Source organism: Ursus arctos, unplaced genomic scaffold, assembly GCF_023065955.2.
Source record: "Ursus arctos isolate Adak ecotype North America unplaced genomic scaffold, UrsArc2.0 scaffold_25, whole genome shotgun sequence".
NCBI lineage: Eukaryota > Metazoa > Chordata > Mammalia > Carnivora > Ursidae > Ursus > Ursus arctos.
In genome coordinates this window covers 31,013,955-31,035,326 of record NW_026622930.1, presented here as the reverse complement: position 1 = coordinate 31,035,326, position 21,372 = coordinate 31,013,955, and the positions used below count along the sequence as shown (strand labels likewise).

Here is a 21,372-nt window from a genome sequence, read left to right as displayed (position 1 = left end):
AATGGTAAGTAATAAAGTTTCAGAAGGATATGTAAAAGATAACATTAAGTATATATTTTTAAATATACAAAGTTATACCATATATTGTTCGTAAACACATCTGGTAAAAATGGACTTCGACTGTATCCGTAAAGTTTTGTTTCTTTAAAAAAAGATTACAAGCAAATTTAACAAACTGTCAACATTTTGTCAAATCCAATTACTTTTTTTGCTTTAATTGATTTTTTAAATTTCATGTATTTAACATAATTTTATTAGTTTCAGGTGTACAATATAGTGATTCAACAATTCTATGCATTACTCAGTGCTCATCTCTCTACTTTTATGTTTTATGATATTAAGGAAGTATTGTTATGTCTCTTATTTTAAGTAGGCTCCACACGCAACTTGGGGCTTGAATTCACAACTCTAAGATCAAGAGTCACATGCTCTATTGACTATGCCAGCCAGGTGCCCCAGTATTGTTATGTATCTTAAGTAGAATAATGGCACTGTGGTGCTGTTAAAAAAGAAAAAGTGCTTATCAATTAGGGATGCATACTGAAATAGGCGAAATAGTATCTCTGGAATTTCCTTTAAAATATTCCAGAAAAAAAAAAAGGTAGGGGGAATAGGTGATCAATAAAATGTTGGTAATTACTACAGCTGGGAATACTATACTTCCATGAATGTTTGAACATTTCCATAAAACAAAACATTTTGGATTTTTAAAATGTTCATGATAGGGGCGCCTGGGTGGCTCAGTCGTTAAGCGTCTGCCTTCGGCTCAGGGCATGATCCCGGAGTCCTGGGATCAAGCCCCATATCGGGCTCCTCTGCTGGGAGCCTGCTTCTTCCTCTCCCACTCCCCCTGCTTGTGTTCCCTCTCTTGCTGGCTGTCTCTCTCTCTGTCAAATAAATAAATAAAATCTTTAAAAAAATAAAAATAAAAAATAAAATGTTCATGATAGAGGGGCGCCTGGTAGGCTCAGTCAGAAGAGAATGTGACTCTTAATCTCAGGGTTGTGAGTTTGAGCCCACACTGGATGTAGAGATTACTTAAATAAAGAAAACTTTTTAAAAAATGTTCATGACAGAAAAAGAAAAATTAAAACAAGACTCCCCAGGATGGGCTGGGATACTCATGGCAAAGAAATACAGAACTGATGGCACTTCTATTTATTCACTCAGACCAATGCCAGGCAGCACAACCTCTCCTGAACTGGAGCAGCTTAAAAAAAACAGTTTAATAAAAAAGAAAATAATATCTACACCTATGCACTTTAGAGACATAACCATTCTCAGCTAAGGGTCTTCCAGCATCATCCAGACAGCATTATCTTTAGTGTTCATTCTAGACATTGATAGGATGATTTAATTTTGCCAAACAATGTTTAGTAATTTAAAACACATGGTTATTTGTAGAATGCCTTGGGATCATTTAAAATGATGTGTCCTTAGTATCTAACATGATGATGACAGCCCAAGTCCACAGGAGATTGGAATCACTGAGGCAGAAATTATGGCTGTGGCAGGGCCTGCTTCTTCTACTTTGCCCTCAAGGTTAGTGTCAGAAGAAGTAAGGTGCACCCCCCGCCCACGCACACATTAATTTCCTTAGGCAAGGTATTAAGAGTTCTGTGCAAAGACAACACTTTTCAACCATGTATTGTCAAAAACCACAGTGGGCGCAAACTAGGTCATCACCTGAAATTGCTGAGCTACTTTTAAGCCAGTAGAGGGAGCATGACAGCTGTGGCCAAATCTCTGACCCCACAAAGCAAAGGAGGGCTGGTGAAATAAGGATAAATCAGTTCAGAACCTGAAAAAAACTCGATAGTTCTCCTCTCTCTGTGAATCATCTAGTCAAATTCAAAAGAGTAGAGGTGTATTGGATGCTTCCATGCAGAGAGACTGTCGGACCTGCAAATAATCCAGGTGAAGAGTTTGATCCTTTAAGCCAGCTCTGCGAGCCTGATGGCCGGGGTGCTTCCATGGGGTTGACCCCAGTCTCTCTAGGGCTTCTCTGGGGGAGCACAGGGACCTCGTAGGAAGGAAAGGCCTTTCTGCTTGGCACCAGGACCAGGCAAGGGACAAGCAGAGGACAGGGCTTCTAAGCCTGATTTCCTCATGAACAAATGCTTAGCTTTAATTCATCTGAGAATGCCAAAGGAACATAGCTATTCTGACACTGGTCATTTTGGATTGATTTAATTCTGCACTAAACTCACCAACTCATCCCAAAATGTACTATAATCACACTGTGGCAGCAGTTTCGTAGTTAAAAAAAACCTTTTAAGGGGCGCCTGGGTGGCACAGCGGTTAAGCGTCTGCCTTTGGCTCAGGGCGTGATCCCGGCGTTATGGGATCGAGCCCCACATCAGGCTCCTCTGCTATGAGCCTGCTTCTTCCTCTCCCACTCCCCCTGCTTGTGTTCCCTCTCTCGCTGGCTGTCTCTATCTATGTCAAATAAATAAATAAAAAATCTTTAAAAAAAAAAAATAAGCAAAAACTATACAAGACCTCATAGCATACTGTAACAGAAGTTATTATTTAAATTTATTCTTTTTTTATGGTCCAGAAAAGCTGAGGCCCAGAAGGAAAAGAATTTGTTTTGGGCCTCCTCAGAAATTCAGCCAAGCAGAGGACGGGACTGAGAGAGCATTCTGAAACTCAGGATCAAATATGTCTGCAGCACATTATCTGAAGAGCAAGAGACTAAACCATTTAAAAGGCCATCAGTAGAAGTTGGGTTAAAATTACTGTTCAATGAAACAAACCAAACACAAAAAGACAAATACTGTTCAATTTCACTTATATGAGGCATCTAGTCAAACAGATTAACAATAACCCACAACCCTCGGACCAACTAAGGCATCTAGTCAAATTCATAGTGACATAATGTAGATGGTGGCTGCCAGGGGTTTGGGGGGAGGGGGACAACGGGAAGTGGTTGTTTAATGGGAACACAGTTTCAGTTTTGCAAGATGAAAAAGTCCTGAAAATGAACGGTGATGATGGTTCCATAACAATGTGAATGCACTTTATGCAATGAACTATACAGTTAAAAATAGTAAAAATGGTAACTTTTGTGTTATGTGTATTTTACCACAATAAAAATGCAAAAAAGCTGATTGTTCATGTATGTACCATGTATTGGGACACCTAGGGGAAAAAAAAGCATGAGGCACTTCTGTCTGTACTGACACGGAATAATCACTAAGATAAAAAAGTGTTAGCGACTGTATTAACAATTCAAAACACTATTTTCTTTTTTAAAATGGGATTAGAGCCAGGATTTGGGGTCCTAGCAAAGGTGGTACTATGGAAGGGCACATGAAGTTAAGTACAAGCTCTAGAAGAAAAGTGCACAGATGCACTACCCATGTGTCCCTGGGCGAGGTATTCTACTTCTCTAACCTCAGTTTATGATTCTAAAATGAATAAAATACCAACTATCTCGCAGGGTTGTTGTGTGTATTGAGATAATGTAAAAACACTTACCCAGTGTGTCATATATTAGATATACAGACCCCTCGAAATGTTCTAGTTTCTTATACGTGTCATTCATGAATTTGTCCGAATGTTTCCAACTCTTGTTTTAGGTGGCATAAGAGTATGAATAGCATGATACATTTTTTTAAGATTTTATTTTTAAGTAATCTCTACACCCAATGTGAGGCTTGAATTCACAACCCCGAGATCAAGAGTCACATGCTCTACTGAGTCAGTCAACACCCTGATACATTTTAATAAAAAAATATACATAAATTCATACATGGAAGGGCAGAATCAAAATGTCTAACAGAGGTTACCTGTTGGGAATAGCAATTTTAGTTAATACCCTTTTACATTGTAGGGGCACCTGGGTGGGTCAGTCAGCTAAGCATCTGCCTTTGGCAGATTATTCAGCCTGACTTAAATCTTTTTAGCCTATTTACTCCTTCTTTGCTGTGTATATAATCGCCACTCTGTGAAGCCAAACTTTTTGTGTGGCCCATACGTCTCCTGAATTCTAAGACGCAGCATGAAGATACAGAGGCAGAGCCTGTGGGCCACACAGCCAGCCACTTCAGTGAATGGAAAATAAAGTCTATTTTGCTATTTTCCCAAAGATGAAAATAATCAGATTATTAGTACAGAAATTCATTCACATACATCTTTGCTTGTGAGGTAAGAATTATATAAACCCGTTTTCCAGAGGGGCATCAGAGAGAGATATTGACTTGGTAATAATCCAAGGAGCTATGCAGGAGCCTAAAACCAAGTTGTATCCGTCTTACCAAAGTGGAGAGGCCAAAACACTACTTAGAATTTTAAGTGAGTCTGCCCTACTGCATTACACAGGAAAGAAAAGCATTTTCCATTTTGTCCCCAATTTCTTTTTCCTAGAGATGCCTAGAATTTTGCTGGGTTTTTTTCTTAAGTCATTTTCAAGTGTAGAGTTTTGTGGCATTAAATACATTCACATTTTCACATTGTTATGCAACTATCACCACGACCCATCTCCAAAACTTTTTCATCTTCCCAAACTGAAATTCTGTATCCACTAAATAATAAATCTCCATTCCTGCCTTCCCCCTGCCCTTGGCAACCACGATTCTAACAGAAAGAGACCCTCTTTCTGTCTCTATCAGTTCAACTACTCTAAGTACCTCATAAATGGACTCATAAAAATTTGTCCTTTTATAAGTCGCTTATTTCATCATAAAGTCTTCAAGGTTCATCCATATTGTGCCATGTGTCAGAGTTTCCTTTTAAAGGCTGAATAATATTCTATTTTATGTATATACCACATTTTGTTTGTCCATTCATGCTCCCACCCTTTGGCTACAGTGAGTAATGCTATTATGAACATGAGTGTACAATGTACAAATTATCTGCTCAATTCCCTGTTTTCAATTCTTTGGGGTTTATACCCAGAAATGAAATTCCTGGATCATATGTAATTCTGTTTACTTTTCTGAGGAACTGCCATATTGTTTCCCACAATGGCTGTGCCGTCTTACATTCCTACCAACACTGCACAAGACTTCCAATTTCTCCACATCCTCACCAACACCTGTTATTTTCTGCTTTGTTTTGTCTCATTTCGTTTTTAAGTAATAGCTATCCTAACGGGTTTGAAATATTTGCTGGCCTTTCTGACCTTCCAATAATAGACCAAAATGACTCTCAAGTCCTTACTGAATATCTTGAAGCACATCATGCAGTCTGTTATTTTTCATTTTTTAATTTTACACTTACCTACTGTGAAAGTCAGTAATCAGGGTCACCTGGGTGGCTCAGTCCATTACGCATCCCACTCTTGGTTTCGGCTTAGGTCATGATCTCAGGGGTCATGAAACTGAGCCCTGGTTTGGCTCTGCTGGGTGTGGAGCCTGCTTGAGATTCTCTCTCTCCCTCTCCCTTTGCCCCTCCCCTCCCATGCTCTCACTCTCAAAGAAGAAAGGAAGAAAGAGAGAAAGGAAGGAAGACAGAAAGAAAGAAAATCACTCACTCTTCTGCTCACTCACTTCACCCAGACAAAAAGAGTTGCCTGCAGTTTATCCTTATTGGTTTGGTGTTTCACTACCGGAAGGAAATGATGTCATATATAAATTTGAGATATTTATATGCATATTCTCCTCAAATCACTTACAAAAACATTAAGAGCACTACTCTCCAGTTACCCAAGCCTGCCACTTCTGTAATTAGACCTATTTTAGATGCAGATGTAGCATGAGGCAGCACAGCATTCAAAACCACAGGCTTAGAATATAAGTGCATAGGTTCAACTCTCAATGTTGCTACCACTTACTAGCTGAGTGCCTTCAGGCAGGTTCCTTAACCTCTCTCAATTGTATCCTCTCATCTGCAAAATTGAGAAAATAACTCTACCTGTTTTATAGTGTTATGTTAGGATTAATGAGATAGATTTGTGTGAAGGGCTTGGACCACTGCCTGATACATAGTATGAGCTACAGAAATGTTAGCCAATCATGTGCTGTTTGAACTCGAACAATAGCTAGCTTAGCTAAATCTGCTCTGGGCTAGAGGCTATCCTAAGGGTTTTACATTTAGTGGCTCTTCTAATGCTTTTAACAATCCTACGAAGTAGATATTGTTGTTATCCTTATTATCCAGATAAAACTACAGAAAAGCTAAATAACCTGAAGGTACACAGCAATCAAGAGTGGAGTTGGGATCTGAATCCCAGCCAGGTAATCTGGCTCCAGAGACGGTGCTCCTTACCATGATTTAGCCTCAAAACAAATGAGTGACACCTGTCAGAGTAAGGGGCGGACTGGAGAATATATAACCCTTTTAAAGAACAAGCCGCTATACAACTCCAGCCAGTTATTGCCATAGAGGAATGCAGCCTCAAGGTTGCCTGATCTTTGAATTTTTCAAGAAAAGCCAGCAACCTAAGGGGAAGGCCTTTTAAAAAAAGATTTTATTTATTTACTTACTTTGAGAGTGTGTGCACATGTGTGCACACGGGTGCGCACAGGGGTACGGAAGGGCAGGGGGTGAGAGGGAGAGAATCTCAAGCAGACTCCCCTACTCATGACCCTGAGATCATGACCTGAGCCTAAACCAAGCGCCAGTTGCTCAAGCAACTGAGCCGCCCAGGCACTCCTACAGACTAAAGGATTTTAATGTAACAGACTGAAAATTTCCCTGATATGGTTTCAGGCTCTACCTTGCAACTAATCTTTAAGAAACTTCCACTTGAGTTTTGATAAAATCTCAAAGAATATGCATGGTTATCTGATAAGGCATTAAAATACTTTCCCCTTTTCTAATTACATACCTGCGTAAGGCTGAATTTTCTTCATATATGTCAGCTAAATCAATATTTCACAACAGATTAAATGCAAATGCCTTCATAATGTCTATTATGATACTAAAGAGTTGGAAAGAGGTAATAAGTTACTCCTCTATTTTTTATTTTGGAAAATAGTTACTTTTCATTAAGATATTATGTTAATATAAAGTTTATTATTTCTTTCTTAAATGAATTTTTAAGCTTTATCAGTTTTAAATTCTAATACAATAAAAACCGATAAAAATGACCTACATAAACTGAAGTTCTTTGAGGTCTTCAATGACTTTTAAGGGGTACTGAGACCAAAGAGTCTAAGAATTTTTTATTTAGACAGTGGTTCTCAACCAGAGTGCTCTCCTGCCTGGACCATCTGGCAACGTCTGGAGACATTTCTGGTCATCACAATGAGGGAGGTGCTACTGGCATATACTGGTTAGAGGCCGGTGATGCTGCTGAACACGCTACAAGCACACGACAGCCCCCACAACACAGAATTACCGAGCGCCGAATGTTAATACTGGTGAGGCTGAGAAACTCTGGCTCTGAGAAATATTCAATGACATACCACAAAAAATGTTAATATTGAGAAAACAGTTACAAAACAGCAGAGATGACCTAATTCCAATTTAAAAAAATTTTTTTTAAAAATTTATTTATTTGAGAGAGAGAGGGAAAGAGCATGAGAACACGAGCAAGAGGAGGGGCCAAGGAAGAGGGAGAGAAAGAATCTCAAGCAGACTCCCTGATGAGCCCGACCCAGGTCTCCATTCCAGAACCCTGAGATCACGATCTGAGTTGAAATCAAGAGTAGGGCACTTAACCAATGGAGCCACCCAGGCACCCCTCAATTTTATTTTTAAAATATGTACACATGCATACAAAAAAGGCTAAAAATATGTCCCATGTGTCAAAAATGGTCATCCTAAGTGGTATACTTCCTTTCTTTAAATGTCTCTTTATTTTCTGAATTTCCTATAATTAATACATGATCTTTTTAAAAACTTACGAATAAGTGGGAAGCTTGTCTTCTAAATGCCCTATTCTATTGACTTGCATGATTCAACAGGAAATTCTCAATAATAAAGTATGGAATTAGTGAAATGTCAAAGAACAAAAGCTCCTCAAATAGAGCTAGGGGAACACTAAAGACAGATTCTTGGATCTCAACAACAGTAAGGACTTACAAGGAAGTTATTAAGATAGTATGATGCACTGTTAGGTACTTCCAGACCACAGATCATGTACAATGTCCAGTCTCACTTCTTCTGCCATACAGAACTAACCTGGACAATATGCTCTCCTGATTATATCATAGACACTCTCTTCATTTATTCTGAGTAGTTTCTCATTTTTTCATTTTTTTTTTTTTAAGATTTTATTTATTTATTTGACAGAGATAGAGACAGCCAGCGAGAGAGGGAGCACAAGCAGGGGAGTGGGAGAGGAAGAAGCAGGCTCATAGCGGAGGAGCCCGATGTGGGGCTCGATCCCAGAACGCCGGGATCACGCCCTGAGCCGAAGGCAGACGCTTAACCGCTGTGCCACCCAGGCGCCCCTCATTTTTTCATTTTTTAAAATAAGAACACTACCTGCCTGACTTTTGCAAAATACCCTGCATAAGCAACATTAACAGCATAATAAAGCTTTCTTTTCTCTTCTTGAGCAATTCTAAAAGGGTTGAACCAATGCAGGCCCAATGCTTTTTAGTCCTTTTAGGAAGGCACACAATACCCACCCACAAGCAGGTATAAACAGAGATGTCAACCCTGAGTCTCAAGGACTGTTTGAAGCTGGTTGTCAAACATGCAAATTTCAGCTGTTTCTTGCCAGTATGTAGAAGGCAAAAACACATGCTTCAGCCATCTATGGCAGCTAGTGATATCTGTACTAAACCATCAAACTTGGTTAAGACACCTATAAAAAAAAAAAAAAAGAAACAACAATACTCAGAGGTTCCAATTAGTCACTTGGCCTTAAGTAGTAACATAAAAGATACAACTGAAATTTAGATACAAGACCTGAATGGAAATCCAGAATGAGAGAAATTGTATAACAAGATTTGACAGGCACCTAGGTTTGCAGAAAATTCCTCCTCCTGAGTAATGTTCTTGGAAGGAAACAGACTTTCCAAAGTAAGGGAAGTATAGGCAGACTAAGAATTAAAACTGAAGACTCAGCCAGAGTGACAGTCTGCCTCCAACCTGGAAAATCTCTACTGACTCATCTCTAAAATAACAGGCACTGCCACCTCCAACTTAATCAAAACAACCATGTTCAGGGACAATGAAACTGCAGACAGAAGGCAGTAGCAGAGGGGCGCCTGGATGGCTCAGTCAGTTAAGTGTCCGACTCTTGATTTGGGCTCAGGTCATAATCTCAGGGTCCTGGGATTAAGTCCTGTGTTGGGCTCTGCACTCAGCAGGGAGTCTACTTGAGGGTTCTCTCCCCACCTCTCCCTCTGCCCCTCCCCCTGCTCATGCATACACACTCTCTAAAATAAACAAACCTAAAAAAATAAGGAAAGAATGTAGTGGCAGAGGAAGCCAACGAAAGAGTTTAACACTTTACTTGAGTAAAGTCCTTCAGAAACACAGAGACTTTACCTACTGAGACCCAATCAGAAGATTCAGATTTTAATCCTGACTGTATGACTTCTAGTCGTAAACTACTCATCACTCTACTTCTTTGCTCCTCTGTGTCCCTATATGTAAAATTAAAAGCTTCAATTAGATGACCATTAGTCTTTTCCAGCAATAAAATTCTATGATTCTACAGAGAGAGAATGTTAGTAGTAAAAGATCACAGTGACAATGGTGAAATCAGGAGTCTAACCCAGATCTCGTAAACTTCTTTATTGATATCATTTCACAACATGAAAGACATTCTAGAGCCAACTGGCCATATACCGGAAAAACCACAATTCCTGAAAATCCTTCCAAGGCCCATTCTATACATTTGAGGGGTCAACATTTAATCCAAATGTATTCTGGGTGCTGCACAGATACTCCATAACATGGAGTTTTAACAACATGGTTTTAATATCAATATCACATCCACATTTTGGATTAAAAAAAATCTCAGGAAAAAAAATCCCAACTCAGTGGGGAATCATTCCCCAAAACACCTTTCCTTAAAATCAACTGCAAGAAAACAACCCACAGGAAGACTTTTTTTTTTTTTTAAGATTTTATTTTTTTCGACAGAGATAGAGACAGCCAGCGAGAGAGGGAACACAAGCAGGGGGAGTGGGAGAGGAAGAAGCAGGCTCCTAGCAGAGGAGCCTGATGTGGGGCTCGATCCCATAAAGCCGGGATCACGCCCTGAGCGGAAGGCAGACGCTTACCCGCTGTGCCACCCAGGCGCCCCCCACAGGAAGACTTTTTAAAAAGGGGGAAAAACGTACAAGTGAACAGTAGAATAACTATAAGAGGAGGTATATACAAACGAAGGGGTAACTTACTAGGCCCTGGATGTAGCTTTTTTTTAATGGTTTTAGCTGCCTCTACTCCTTTCTAATAAGAAACGAAGGGACAAATGACTAACCAACCACTTTGTCTCTCAGGTTCAATCCAGTACCTTAAAAGTGGCAGCTGAAAGACCTGACAACAGAATGGAGGCTTGGAGGCTTTCTCACCAGAGGCATTCATTCTTAGGAAGAGCTAAGAAGAGTAGAGCTTTGGTTTTACTTGAATACCAGGCAGCTCAGGTGATTATGAGTTGGCCATGTAACTGATCACTGAAACTAGGACTTTAAGAATGAAAGGAGCACTAATAATTTTACTGGGACAATGGGGAAATTAGGATAGTCCCAAGTATCCCAGGTATAAAGGACCCCAGCCAACAGCCAGGTAGGCAGGGGACATACAGAGTTAGCTTATCAACCATGTGAGGTAATCTTACCTCACTGTTATCAAGAGGTAGGAGCCCAACAGAAGCAAAAGGGAAGATGGGAATCAGTCTTTCCACCAACATCTCTGCTACTAGGATCTGTTATAAACCTATCAATTTCCTCAGATGCCATTTTCTCATTGATTCCTACATGCTCCAGCCCTCCAGAATATAACTTCCATTTTAAAATTGGCCCTAATAAGAAAATAATACTCAGAGCACACGGACTTGACCTCTAATGCATATCAACTCTGCATCCTGAGAGGTACGTGATAGAATCTTGGGTATCAACACTGCAAAGTGCAATGAGTGAATAAGGTAGCAAGGAAAGTATGTCCGTAAGGTATGGGAAAAGCAGATAAAAAAAGTGACAAACTGCTGCTGTCAAGTCTTTCCCTGAATTCCTGACTTAGGATAACTGATGTGAAGAGCAAGTAGAATCTAACCCTCCTTGTTAACCCTAATCTGTGAATAACCTTGGAAAGGGAATGCCTTCTTTTTCACAGAAGCAGAGTGAAGTTGCTGGTGACAGAAGTAAATTTTATTTGCAAGAACACTATAGTTCAAACTCACTAAGGATTAAACAGGCTTATCATCTGGTCTAGGAGTCATATCTTCCTTTATGATATTGTGTCTGTGGCAAAGCACTTCCAAATGACTTACCAATGCTCTTTGGGCAAATTATCCTGTGTTACATCGTTTAAACCTTCTTCCAAAAAGCACTTTATCCTTATTCATCTATGTCCTTATGAGGAGACACCTATTTCTTTTGGCTGAAATCAGGCAAATGTACTCAATCAGCATGCTTTCAGCAGATATCAAACTCAAATTACAGGCTCAGAAAATAGTATGAGTCATGTATGTTGTTTGTACTTTGGTTGGGCTAAGGGAGAAGAGGAACTAAACTGGTAACCAGAATATACCCACTCCTAATTATACCTCACTAAAGCAGGTGAGTTTAACCCAGTGTGAAGTTACATGGTTTATGTAAACAATTGTGGAACTCGCAAAGTGTAAGGAAGGAGACTTTAGATGACTGCCGAGACCAACATTCCGGTAAAGTGATTTCCAGCACCAAGAGAGATCTGCTGGAGGGGTGAGTGTAGTATCTATGACCAGAACTATGCTTATTGGCTCAAAGCCCACTGATCCATCCCCACAGCTACACCCCCTCCCTTCATTTACACAAAATGGGGGGGGGGGGAAGCAGTTATCAAAGTATCACAGTGATAGCAGCAAGAGAAGAGAATATAGGGGAAAAGTCAGATCCTACAAAATAGTCTAAAAATTTCAGAGCAGTCAGCAGCACATCTCAGCTGCTCCAGCAGACCCAGGCTGCGTACCCAGATCCACTGCAAACTACAGGAGCCTTGGAAGTCACTTAACTCCTCCACGCCAGTTTCTTCATATGTAAAATAAGGATAAATAGCACTAACCCTACCTTAGGAAAGGTTCTTGTAAGTATTAAATGTGGTCACTTATGTAAAATGTGCCTGACATAAGAAACACCCCCAAATGATACGTGGTAAATGAATAACATGCTCAAAATTTAGCTATTTTTATTGTTTAACATTTATCTTTGTGAACAGCAATGCCTCAGGTGAGGCATTCCTATTTAATTTGGTGGACCCTGGGGAGCACAGATTTTTTGAGGGATCAACAGAGGATGTGTGATCATGATAGTTAAGTTTTAGGAAGCTTCTGTTGGCAGCAGTGAATAATAAGTATTAAAGGTGAAAAGAACAGAAACTTGGGAAGCAGCTATTGGAACCAAATTTTCTACAAAGACCAAGGTAATAGACCACAGTAATCTTTTTTCATCCCTAGAATTATATTTCACTTCATTTTAACCAGAAACAATGAATTCCAATATCTATTCTTCCACCAGGGCCCTATCTGTTCTCTGCATTATAGAACCCTCAGCAGTCACTGATCAATGTCCTTTCTTGATTTTTTAGTACCTAGTTATGACAATTAAAACAAAACTTTCAAATGCCTAGGTCTTTCTAGACTATAGATAACACTGGCTATTTTCCAAGTGGCAAATAAGACATAAAAAGTGCTTAGCAGAGAGCCTGGCACACATTATAAGCTAAATAAATACTAAGAAAAAATAATTCTTGTAGTTATTATTAAGATTAAAGAGGCACACATAATATGTTTCCATTAAATATTTTTAATGAATAAATAAACATAAGATACCTGTGTGGAATAAGTTAACTTTATTTACAGCAAAACACAGAAATATAATTTATCATCTAAGAGGAGCACCTACATTGCACATGTGCTCAGAAATTGCTAATTTCTCAGCTTTCAATTTTTAAAAGAGATCCAGAAAAGGTGAATTATCCTATAAGAAAAGAGAAAGAAAAATATAAAAAGGCAACTTAGAACGTGCCTGGGAGCAACGGGCCCTACTTGGCTTGCTGACTGCCAAAGACTAGCAAGGTAGCTCTGGGCAAGTTATTTTTCTACTTTTCCACTTCCTTTTCCATAAAATGAAGATCCTTCCTTCTGTCTCACTCAATGAGGAAAAAAGAAGATACAAAAAAGACTAACTACTGCAGTATTTCCCAGGTTTCAGTCAATCTCGATCAACTTTTTTTTTTTTTAAAGATTTTATTTATTTGTTCGACAGAGAGACAGCCAGCAAGAGAGGGAACACAAGCAGGGGGAGTGGGAGAGGAAGAAGCAGGCTCCCAGCAGAGGAGCCCGATGTGGGGCTCGATCCCAGAACGCCGGGATCACGCCCTGAGCTGAAGGCAGACGCTTAACGACTGCGCCACCCAGGCGCCCCAATCTCGATCAACTTTTGATTTTTGCCATATCCATGTAACAAATTCAACATTATTTTTCTTTAAACTGACTTTTAAAAATTTTAACCTCACCTTAAACGATAAATTCATTAAAAATATTTTATACATGCTGGTTAACTTTTCCATATATAAAAATAAATGTACTATTAAAATTTAAAGATTTATTCAAAGATCACCTAAAATCAGCTTACATATCCACAGGCAAATAGTAACCTAACCCTTCTAACTTAAAATCAAAATTTTAAAGAAAACAGAGAATCAAGTAAAAAAGAAATGTAATTTCATATCCTCACAATAATCTAAGGTTAATCCTAACAGATTAATATTCAGTTCTCTACTTGTAAGAGACAATACGTATAATATGGGGCACCAAAAATTGAAAACAGAATCGATTCCTTCTTAACCTACGTAATCTTCATTTGAATTAGGATTTTAGTTCCTTTAATTTTAAAAGGCTTTAATTCTACTCTTGAGTATATAAATTCAGACTAAAACAGTAAGAAAAGCAATTACTTCTTGAAACCATAAAAAAGAAAAAAATTAAAATCAAGTGCTATTTATTAACAAATGGAAGTGCTCTTCAACTGGCTCAATGCATAAGATAAATGCATCTACTTCTTAACTCAGGAGGCAGCACCTGTGTTTCAAGTTTTACTGGTCAATAAAGTTTCCCTGATCTAAGTGATTCCAAATGCACTTCACATCCAAATCTAACAATAATCAGTGAATGAGCACACACTTGTGGTCACCAGGATACATAACTGAGGGCTACTGCTCCTCTTAGGAACTCTTAGTATATCAAAAACACATTGGCGTAAGTTAAGTCAGTGGTGATCCTTTGAACAATACAGAACACAAAGACAACTTTTTGCTGTGCTAATAATGTCTAATAAGACTGGTGGTCATCAGTTCAACCTCACTAGCTTATTTTAAAGAAGAAGTGACAAACCTGGGCATAATTCTAAATCTGCCAATCTTTGACAGGTAACAATTAGCTGACTGAAGAACAAGAGGGAAAAATAAAATGTGCATCTATAAATATCCATGTTACCTTATCCTTATGACACGATATCTATAATTTATCATAGTAATGTCCTCCAAGGCCATCTCTATGAGCCTTCTTTCTTTCCCACTAAACCTCATAAGCAAGAGGATTATTTGCTGTTAAGTACTGCAAACCAGAGAAAAATCAGGGATCTATCAAAGTATCATAGAGCAGAGGGGAAATATTTTTTAAAGGGCCATGCACTGTTACAGATGATAAGTAAATGTTCCTAAAATGCAAGCTTGAGAGCATGGTTTATACCCGATTCATCATTTCTGTTCTAATTGCTTCTGCTTTATAAACTATGCACTCAAAAACTATTTGTTGAATTAATTAATAGACCAAAGGATAAAATTTAATACCTTCAGAGCAATGCATTATCAGTAAATAGAAAAGCCCAGAAGAAATACCAATAATTGATTCCCTAATCACCTTATTAAAATGTATGTACTATGAAAGCTTTTTCAAGTCACAAATCTGCCCTACCACTAGCCATATTTTTCCTGGTAAACTAACCACTGGACCAACAAATTCATTTCCAATTAAATACATGAGAAGTTCTAATGAGGTTAAGACTTTGTTCCACTGGCTAAAGACAAACACTTTGTAGATAACATTCTCTTAGATGAATTTATTTACAAAAAAAACTGATTCCATAAAATTGATAGAACTAGTGATTGGGAAACAGAAAATGATCATGAATTAACAGGTTCAAATTGAGCATATGGTTATTATCACAGCTATTATTTGATGCTTAAAAATACGCTTTGATGACAATGCTGGGGTTAAGCTTATTTACAAAGCATTTTTAACAGTTCATCTCATTGAGAGCCTTCTCAATTTTTCACATTGTACTGTGCTATGTGCAAATAAATGTTAGATATTGGAAGTGTCAATCTCCTGAAAGCTTTTGGTGAGGTTCACACTAAATAACAATACGAAGAGTTGCAGCAGTGGCAACCAGAGCAAAAGCAAAGGATAGGCCCTGGTGTTAAGAACTTTACAAGTGTTATTTCATGCAGTCCTCGCCACAATCCTGTGGGGTATTACTGCTCTTATTATATAGCTGATGAAGTGGAGAGTGAGTGACTTAACAAAGGTAACCCAGTTAGCAAGTAGTTGATATTCACCCCCAGGCAGCCTGACCCCCGAATTCATGCTATTAATCTCTACCTAACTTATGATAATAAAGTCAGAGACCCATGTAAAATAGAAATAGGACTAGTTATCTCAGTTATAAATATTATGACCAAGTAAATATAGTTAAATGCTTCTCCCCATTCACAACTCCTATTAACTACACTTTTAAACAGTACAGTTACTGACCCTATTTGAAAAGCTTCTGAAGGTGCTTTTCCTACATTTACTCATAAGCATCAAGAAAGAGATCATAATCTCTCACTGAAACTCAAAACTTCATACTAATGGGCTATTAATCTGCTAGCTCTACAGGTTCTAATATCAATTAGTCTTAAATATCAATTTATATCAAATTGATTATATCATTTATCATATTATATCAAATATCAAAAAATAATATTGTTAGATGTAACCAAAGACTTAAAGGGTAAACCCAGGATATCCCTGAAATACGTGTTCTAGCATACACTCCTTGATGTTGGTAGGATGTCTTAGGAGTAGTACTCCAACATACATTGTGCCTTCTTATTCCACATCGAAAAGTCACAAAACTATCCTGTCTGCCCCATTTGCACAGGTCTGTTACCAATACTGTAAGAACAAGTGTCAGCTAATAAGGATATCACAAGTTAAAAGTACCAAAGGGAGAGAAAACAAGCTCAACATTTTCTCTGACAGACCTGGCATTCTATTCAACATACAACCTAAACTTTACCTAATGTAGTTCTCACAAGAGCCCTTCGGGTAAGTGCTGGTACATCACGAAACAGACCCAGAGAGGCTTAGCAACTTGACTACAAGGTCACACATTAAATGACATAGCAGTGATTTCAACCATGTGTATGTTAATACCACACTGCCTTACAGGATAGCACAGTAATGTCCTTTGATGAACAATAAAGAAAAATACTTTTTAAGTTAAAGTATTTTAATGTTTTAAAATAAACAAAAAAATCCTCCCACTTGTTGCTGACAGTCTCACTGCCCAGCAGAACACCTTTTCTCCTTTCTGATTTTCTCTGGCTTAATCTTAACATCTGCTGGCCTCACTGAGCCCTGGAAAAGGGGCCAACTGTTAGAACAAAACAGCAATGATGTATCCTTAACAATTCTTATTTTATAAGGCCACAGGAATCATGCAAATATTTCTGCCCTAGGTCTAAATTAATTCTACCAAATAGTCATGTGTCAGTTACAAGAAATGTGAGCCTGCCCAGACATTAGGGAATGAAAATAGTGAACAAACTATGAATACACTATCTTTTTAATCACCACTTTCTGGGGCGCCTAGGTGGCTCAGTCGTTAAGCATCTGCCTTCGGCTTAGGGTGTGATCCTGGCGCTCTGGGATCAAGCCCCACATCGGGCTCCTCTGCTGGGAGCCTGCTTCTTCCTCTCCCACTCCCCCTGCTTGTGTTCCCTCTCTCGCTGCCTGTCGCGCTCTCTCTCTCTCTCAAATAAACAAAATCTTAAAAAAATAATAATAATCACCACTTTCTAAAGTCTTTAACCAATCCAGACAAGATACAAGAAAAACAACAAAATGCATAAAGGTAATCTCATTACCATCCCAGAGTCCGGCCTCCCACCACGTTATTGTGAAACATTAGGGACAGATAGCATTAACTTCAAACCCTAAGAGCCTCTCCCCTCAGGTATTGACTGCTAAAGAAGGACAATGATAGATAAGAGAAGATGTAAACCTGATACTTTAAATAGTTTTAAATTGGGGAAGATTATTGAAGGACTTCCCAGAACAATATTTAATTAGCTTTAAGAAGTTAAGGTGTATTTATGACTCTTAAGAGCGGGCTTCCTTATCTGAAGCAAACAGGAGGAACTTTCTGTTCACATAAGTTGTACTGATAATGGAAGGTGAATAGCTAAAAAGGCTTTTAACCAAAAGTGTACGTTCAGGAAATCAGTAAGAAAAGCTAAGTGTATCTGAGCTAAACTGGGGGGTGGGTGTCCTTATGCATGGACTGGGAACAAGGACAGGAGTACATAAAAAGGAAACAGGAAGGACTGAGCTAGAGGAAGTGTGATGGGAAGGAGGAGGAGTAAGGAGCAAAGAAGACTGAAACCCAGAAAGTAACGATGGAGATGGGCAACTCAGGCCTAGAAAAATAAGGAAATAAATGCCTAAATCCAGGAGGTTTGCCAGAGCCTGCCCTGTGGAAAGGCCTCTCCTCTTCTACAGACCACAATTAAGATAAATTAACTGGCCAAGACTAGAGAAAATGGGGTTCATTTGAGACATAAAGGAAGGTCCTGCACAAGGGTAACTTATTGAGAATGGAGGCAACATTGTAGTATTTTTTAAAAAGCGTTAACTTAAAAAGGGCGAATTGTATGGCATGTGAATTATATCTTAATAAATCTGTTATTTTTAAAAAGTGTTAAGCTGGGAAATGTATGACTGTACTCACGATTTAATTACCATGATTAGTTCAGCCTATAAAAGAGTAGCCCCCCCTCAAATTCCCTCACCCAGTAGAGAGAATTTCCTTGTGTCTGGGGACATCTCTTGTTGGAAAACATCAGTCTGGAAAGGAGACTACAGTATAATGAATACAGAAGAAAAAAACGGTGAGCTCTCTAAAGAGATATTCCCCATTTCTGCCCTTGGAATTTTTGGCAGTGTTGGGGAAGGAAGCTTTTGTTTGGGGTATGCCTTGAAGTAGAATATCGGGTTTCTTCAGGGTATGATCTAGGGCCAAAATCTACCTAGTCAAAGAGAAAACGATCTCGGGTGGAAAAGTCAAGTCAGTTCTGGAGAAACCCCAGAAGGTTTATCGTGAAATGATCACACAAGTCTTATCTCTGCTACCCCTAAATTGGACTGTACGCCCGTGCCACTTCCGACTGTTACTCGCGAAGAAAACGGATGCTTTGCCGTGATCCCAGAAGTTTCTGGCCAGCTGCCCACTGACGTAAATTAGAAAACCATTCGGGGACCGGCCTGGGTGAAGCGAAGCGCCACGTCCAGCGCAGGGCTCCCTCCGGCTTCCTCCCTCTCAATGCAGGAAAACGGACGGAGCAGGGTAGGCGGCGAGCGGGAACGCCAGATCAGCCGTCTTCGCCCTCCGCCCCTTCGCCCGCTTTCGGGGAGCCGCCCCCAGCGGACCCCATCCCACTCGCCCGCCTGGGGCCCGAGACCCCCGGGAGGAGGGCGGCGGCGGAGAGCGCCCCCACGGGCAGCAGGAGCACCTCCCCCGGGGCAGCTGTCGCCGCGGCCCGCCCGGCCCGGGCCTCCCCGGGAGCAATAGGCTATCGATTCAGCTGCCTGTCGCTAGGAGCCCCGGGAGAGCGAGGCCTACACCGCCCGGCCGGAGCCCCGGCCTCGATTTCGCCACTTTCCCCACACCAGAGGGGGAGCCCGGGGGCAGCCGAGCCCAGCTGGGCGGGAGGGAGGAGGAGCGGAGACCACCTGCAACCGCAGCGGCCGGCAAAGGGGGTGCGGGCGCGGGGCTGCAGCCAACAAGTCTCCGGGGGTCGCTCACCCACCACACCCCGCCTCACAAGTTGCGCATTCAAGTTCAGGCCGGTGCCCCTTAGCCTCCAGAGCCTTCCGCACTGCCCACACCGTAAGAAAAACACGACGCGGAAGAGGCCACTACAGCGAAGGGAGATGGAGCCGGGCCCCTGAGGGCGCCGACGGGGGCGGCCAACAGCGACCCGCCCGGCTCCTCTCCTCGCTCACCCAGCCAGCCCCCCGAGTCGCGGCCCCCGACCCCTCGGCGCCCGGCCCTGTCACCGCCCGGCCCCCAGCCCCAAGGCCCCTGCTCCCGGACGCCGGCGCCAGGGACTCGAGCTCCCCCTGGCCTCCGGCGCGCCTCGGCCTCCTCCCCCTCCGAATCCCCAAAATGCCCCCCGCACCTTTTAAAGTACACGGAGGAAGAGTTTCCCATCAAACTTTGTCAGGCGGTAATCTCGCCCCCCCTCCCCGACCCACACTTCCAGGGCAGTCATCAGGAGAGATCACTTTGCACTTGGGGGTAAAGCGAATTAAGGACCTGTCAACCATTTTAGGTCTTTTTTTACAGAAGACATCCTCTCCTTCCCCTCCCTCCCCCTGCAAGGGTTTGAATTTGACACCAAACCTTCCCACCGCAGAAGGGGGGTTGAGGAGGGAGGGGGTGGGGGCGGAGGGCAGAAGGAGGGTGGCGAGGGAGAGCGAAAGGGGAGGTTGGAAGGGGGCCGGGAGGCGCGGGGCGGGGAAGGGGGTTGATTTACCTGAGACCAGCCACTGGCCTCCATTGTTGGAGAATTCAATGGCATTGACACAGCCGAAGTGGCCGAGGAGGTCCTTCTTGTAGAGGTTTCTGCAGCCCCGCAGGCGTCTCCTCTGAAAGTCCTGAGTGAGCAGGGGGTCCCCATGCAAGCCCCGCTGGGACAAGAAGCCCACCACTGACCTCATGCTGCCCCCCAGGCCAGCTCTCCTCTTCATGCTGGAACCGCCGCCGCCGCCGCTCGCGCCGCCGCCCCTCCCTCGGCCTCACGCGCGGCCGCCGCTCTCCCCCCACCCAGCCCTCCCCCCGCGCTGCGATCCGGATGGTTCTTTAACCAGCCATGGCAGACGGAGCGAGGTGTGCAGACACTCGGTGGCGTTCGCGGCTTCCTGAGGGTCCCCTCCCTCCCTTTCCCCCCTAAGGCTCCTCCCTCTCCTTCTCCGCCTCCTCCAGCAGCTGATCCTCAGCTGCGGCCGCGCTTCCGCGACGCGCGGCCCTTCCGCCGGCCGCCGGTGCCGGGAGAACGCGGGCGGCGGCTGCCCCTCCCCCGCCGCGGGCTCCTGGCCGGAAGAACGCGGGCGGCTGGCCTGGAGACCGCGGGCGGCGGCGCGGCTTTCCCGCCCTAGCTCCTCCCGGCGCTGCGCCCACTGAGCGCCACACTCTGTGAAGTTGAGGGCGCGTAACAATCGGAGCGGTAGCGGGGCTGCGGGCTCGCCTTCCTGCCCCGGCGGCCGGAGGTCCTTAGCCGCCGGCGGGCTCGGCGGCAGGGCGAGGTGGGCTCCTCGCTCTTTTTTTCGGTGGGGACAATGCAGCCCGGGGTGGCAAGAGGGGTGGAGGACGGGCTTTGGTCGCCCTCCCTCGGTTCGTCTCCTCCTGGGGCCGCCCGAGCCCTGTCCAAAGGAAGGGAACCAGGAGTTAGGGCTGGACACGGGGTAAGGCCGCTTGGGGGTTTTGTGAGTACACCGTCCCTCCCCCACCAAGTAAAATTTTAATACTACCCCCCCCCCCCCGTCCCCGGTTCAGTACTCCTTTAATACAGCCATTCAGTAAAAAGGCTAAACTGTTTCGTCTGGTAGATAATAAGAGTGGTATATGGGCAGGGGGCGGGGGGATCTTAGTAAGTAGGACGAAAATTGCCCAAACTGAGTTGAGAAGGCTCTGAGAAACAAAGTACTTCTGTCCATTAGTTCCAGGTACATTGGCAAGACCAAGAAGCTTTATCCGAAAATAACAATTTACGTTATTTAATTGGGTGCAGTGAGCTCCTCTTCAAGGTCTTGAGTGGGAGCTCTGAGGCTGTACAGCTGTTAACCAGCAGCTGCGTTCCAGGCCAGAAGCAGCTGCACTTAAGCGGGCGGGGAGCCTCCGTGTTGACCCCAGTGAGGAGACTGGGTGTTAAGTGCTTTGGAATTCTACCAGATACAGTAAAAGTCCCCCCCGTCAGTGTACTGTATTTTTCCTA

At 42.3% G+C, this 21,372-nt stretch overlaps 1 protein-coding gene across 3 annotated transcripts in view; it reads right to left on the bottom strand.

Annotated features, from left to right (window-relative positions):
- The window catches only part of DCAF5 (DDB1 and CUL4 associated factor 5), a 94,255-nt gene extending 74,057 nt beyond the window's left edge, over positions 1 to 20,198 (bottom strand). Inside the window, exon 1 of one of the 3 annotated variants that reach the window (XM_026519661.4) lies at positions 20,094 to 20,198. Coding sequence is in view for 2 of the 3 variants with exons in the window: in XM_026519659.4 (XP_026375444.1) it covers positions 19,915 to 20,128 (214 nt within the window). In the remaining variant the exon portion in view is untranslated. Of the gene's footprint in view, positions 1 to 19,914 lie in introns of all 3 variants that reach the window. The other 2 variants (XM_026519659.4, XM_026519660.4) reach the window with 2 other exon arrangements.
- Between the last annotated feature and the right edge of the window lie 1,174 nt (positions 20,199 to 21,372).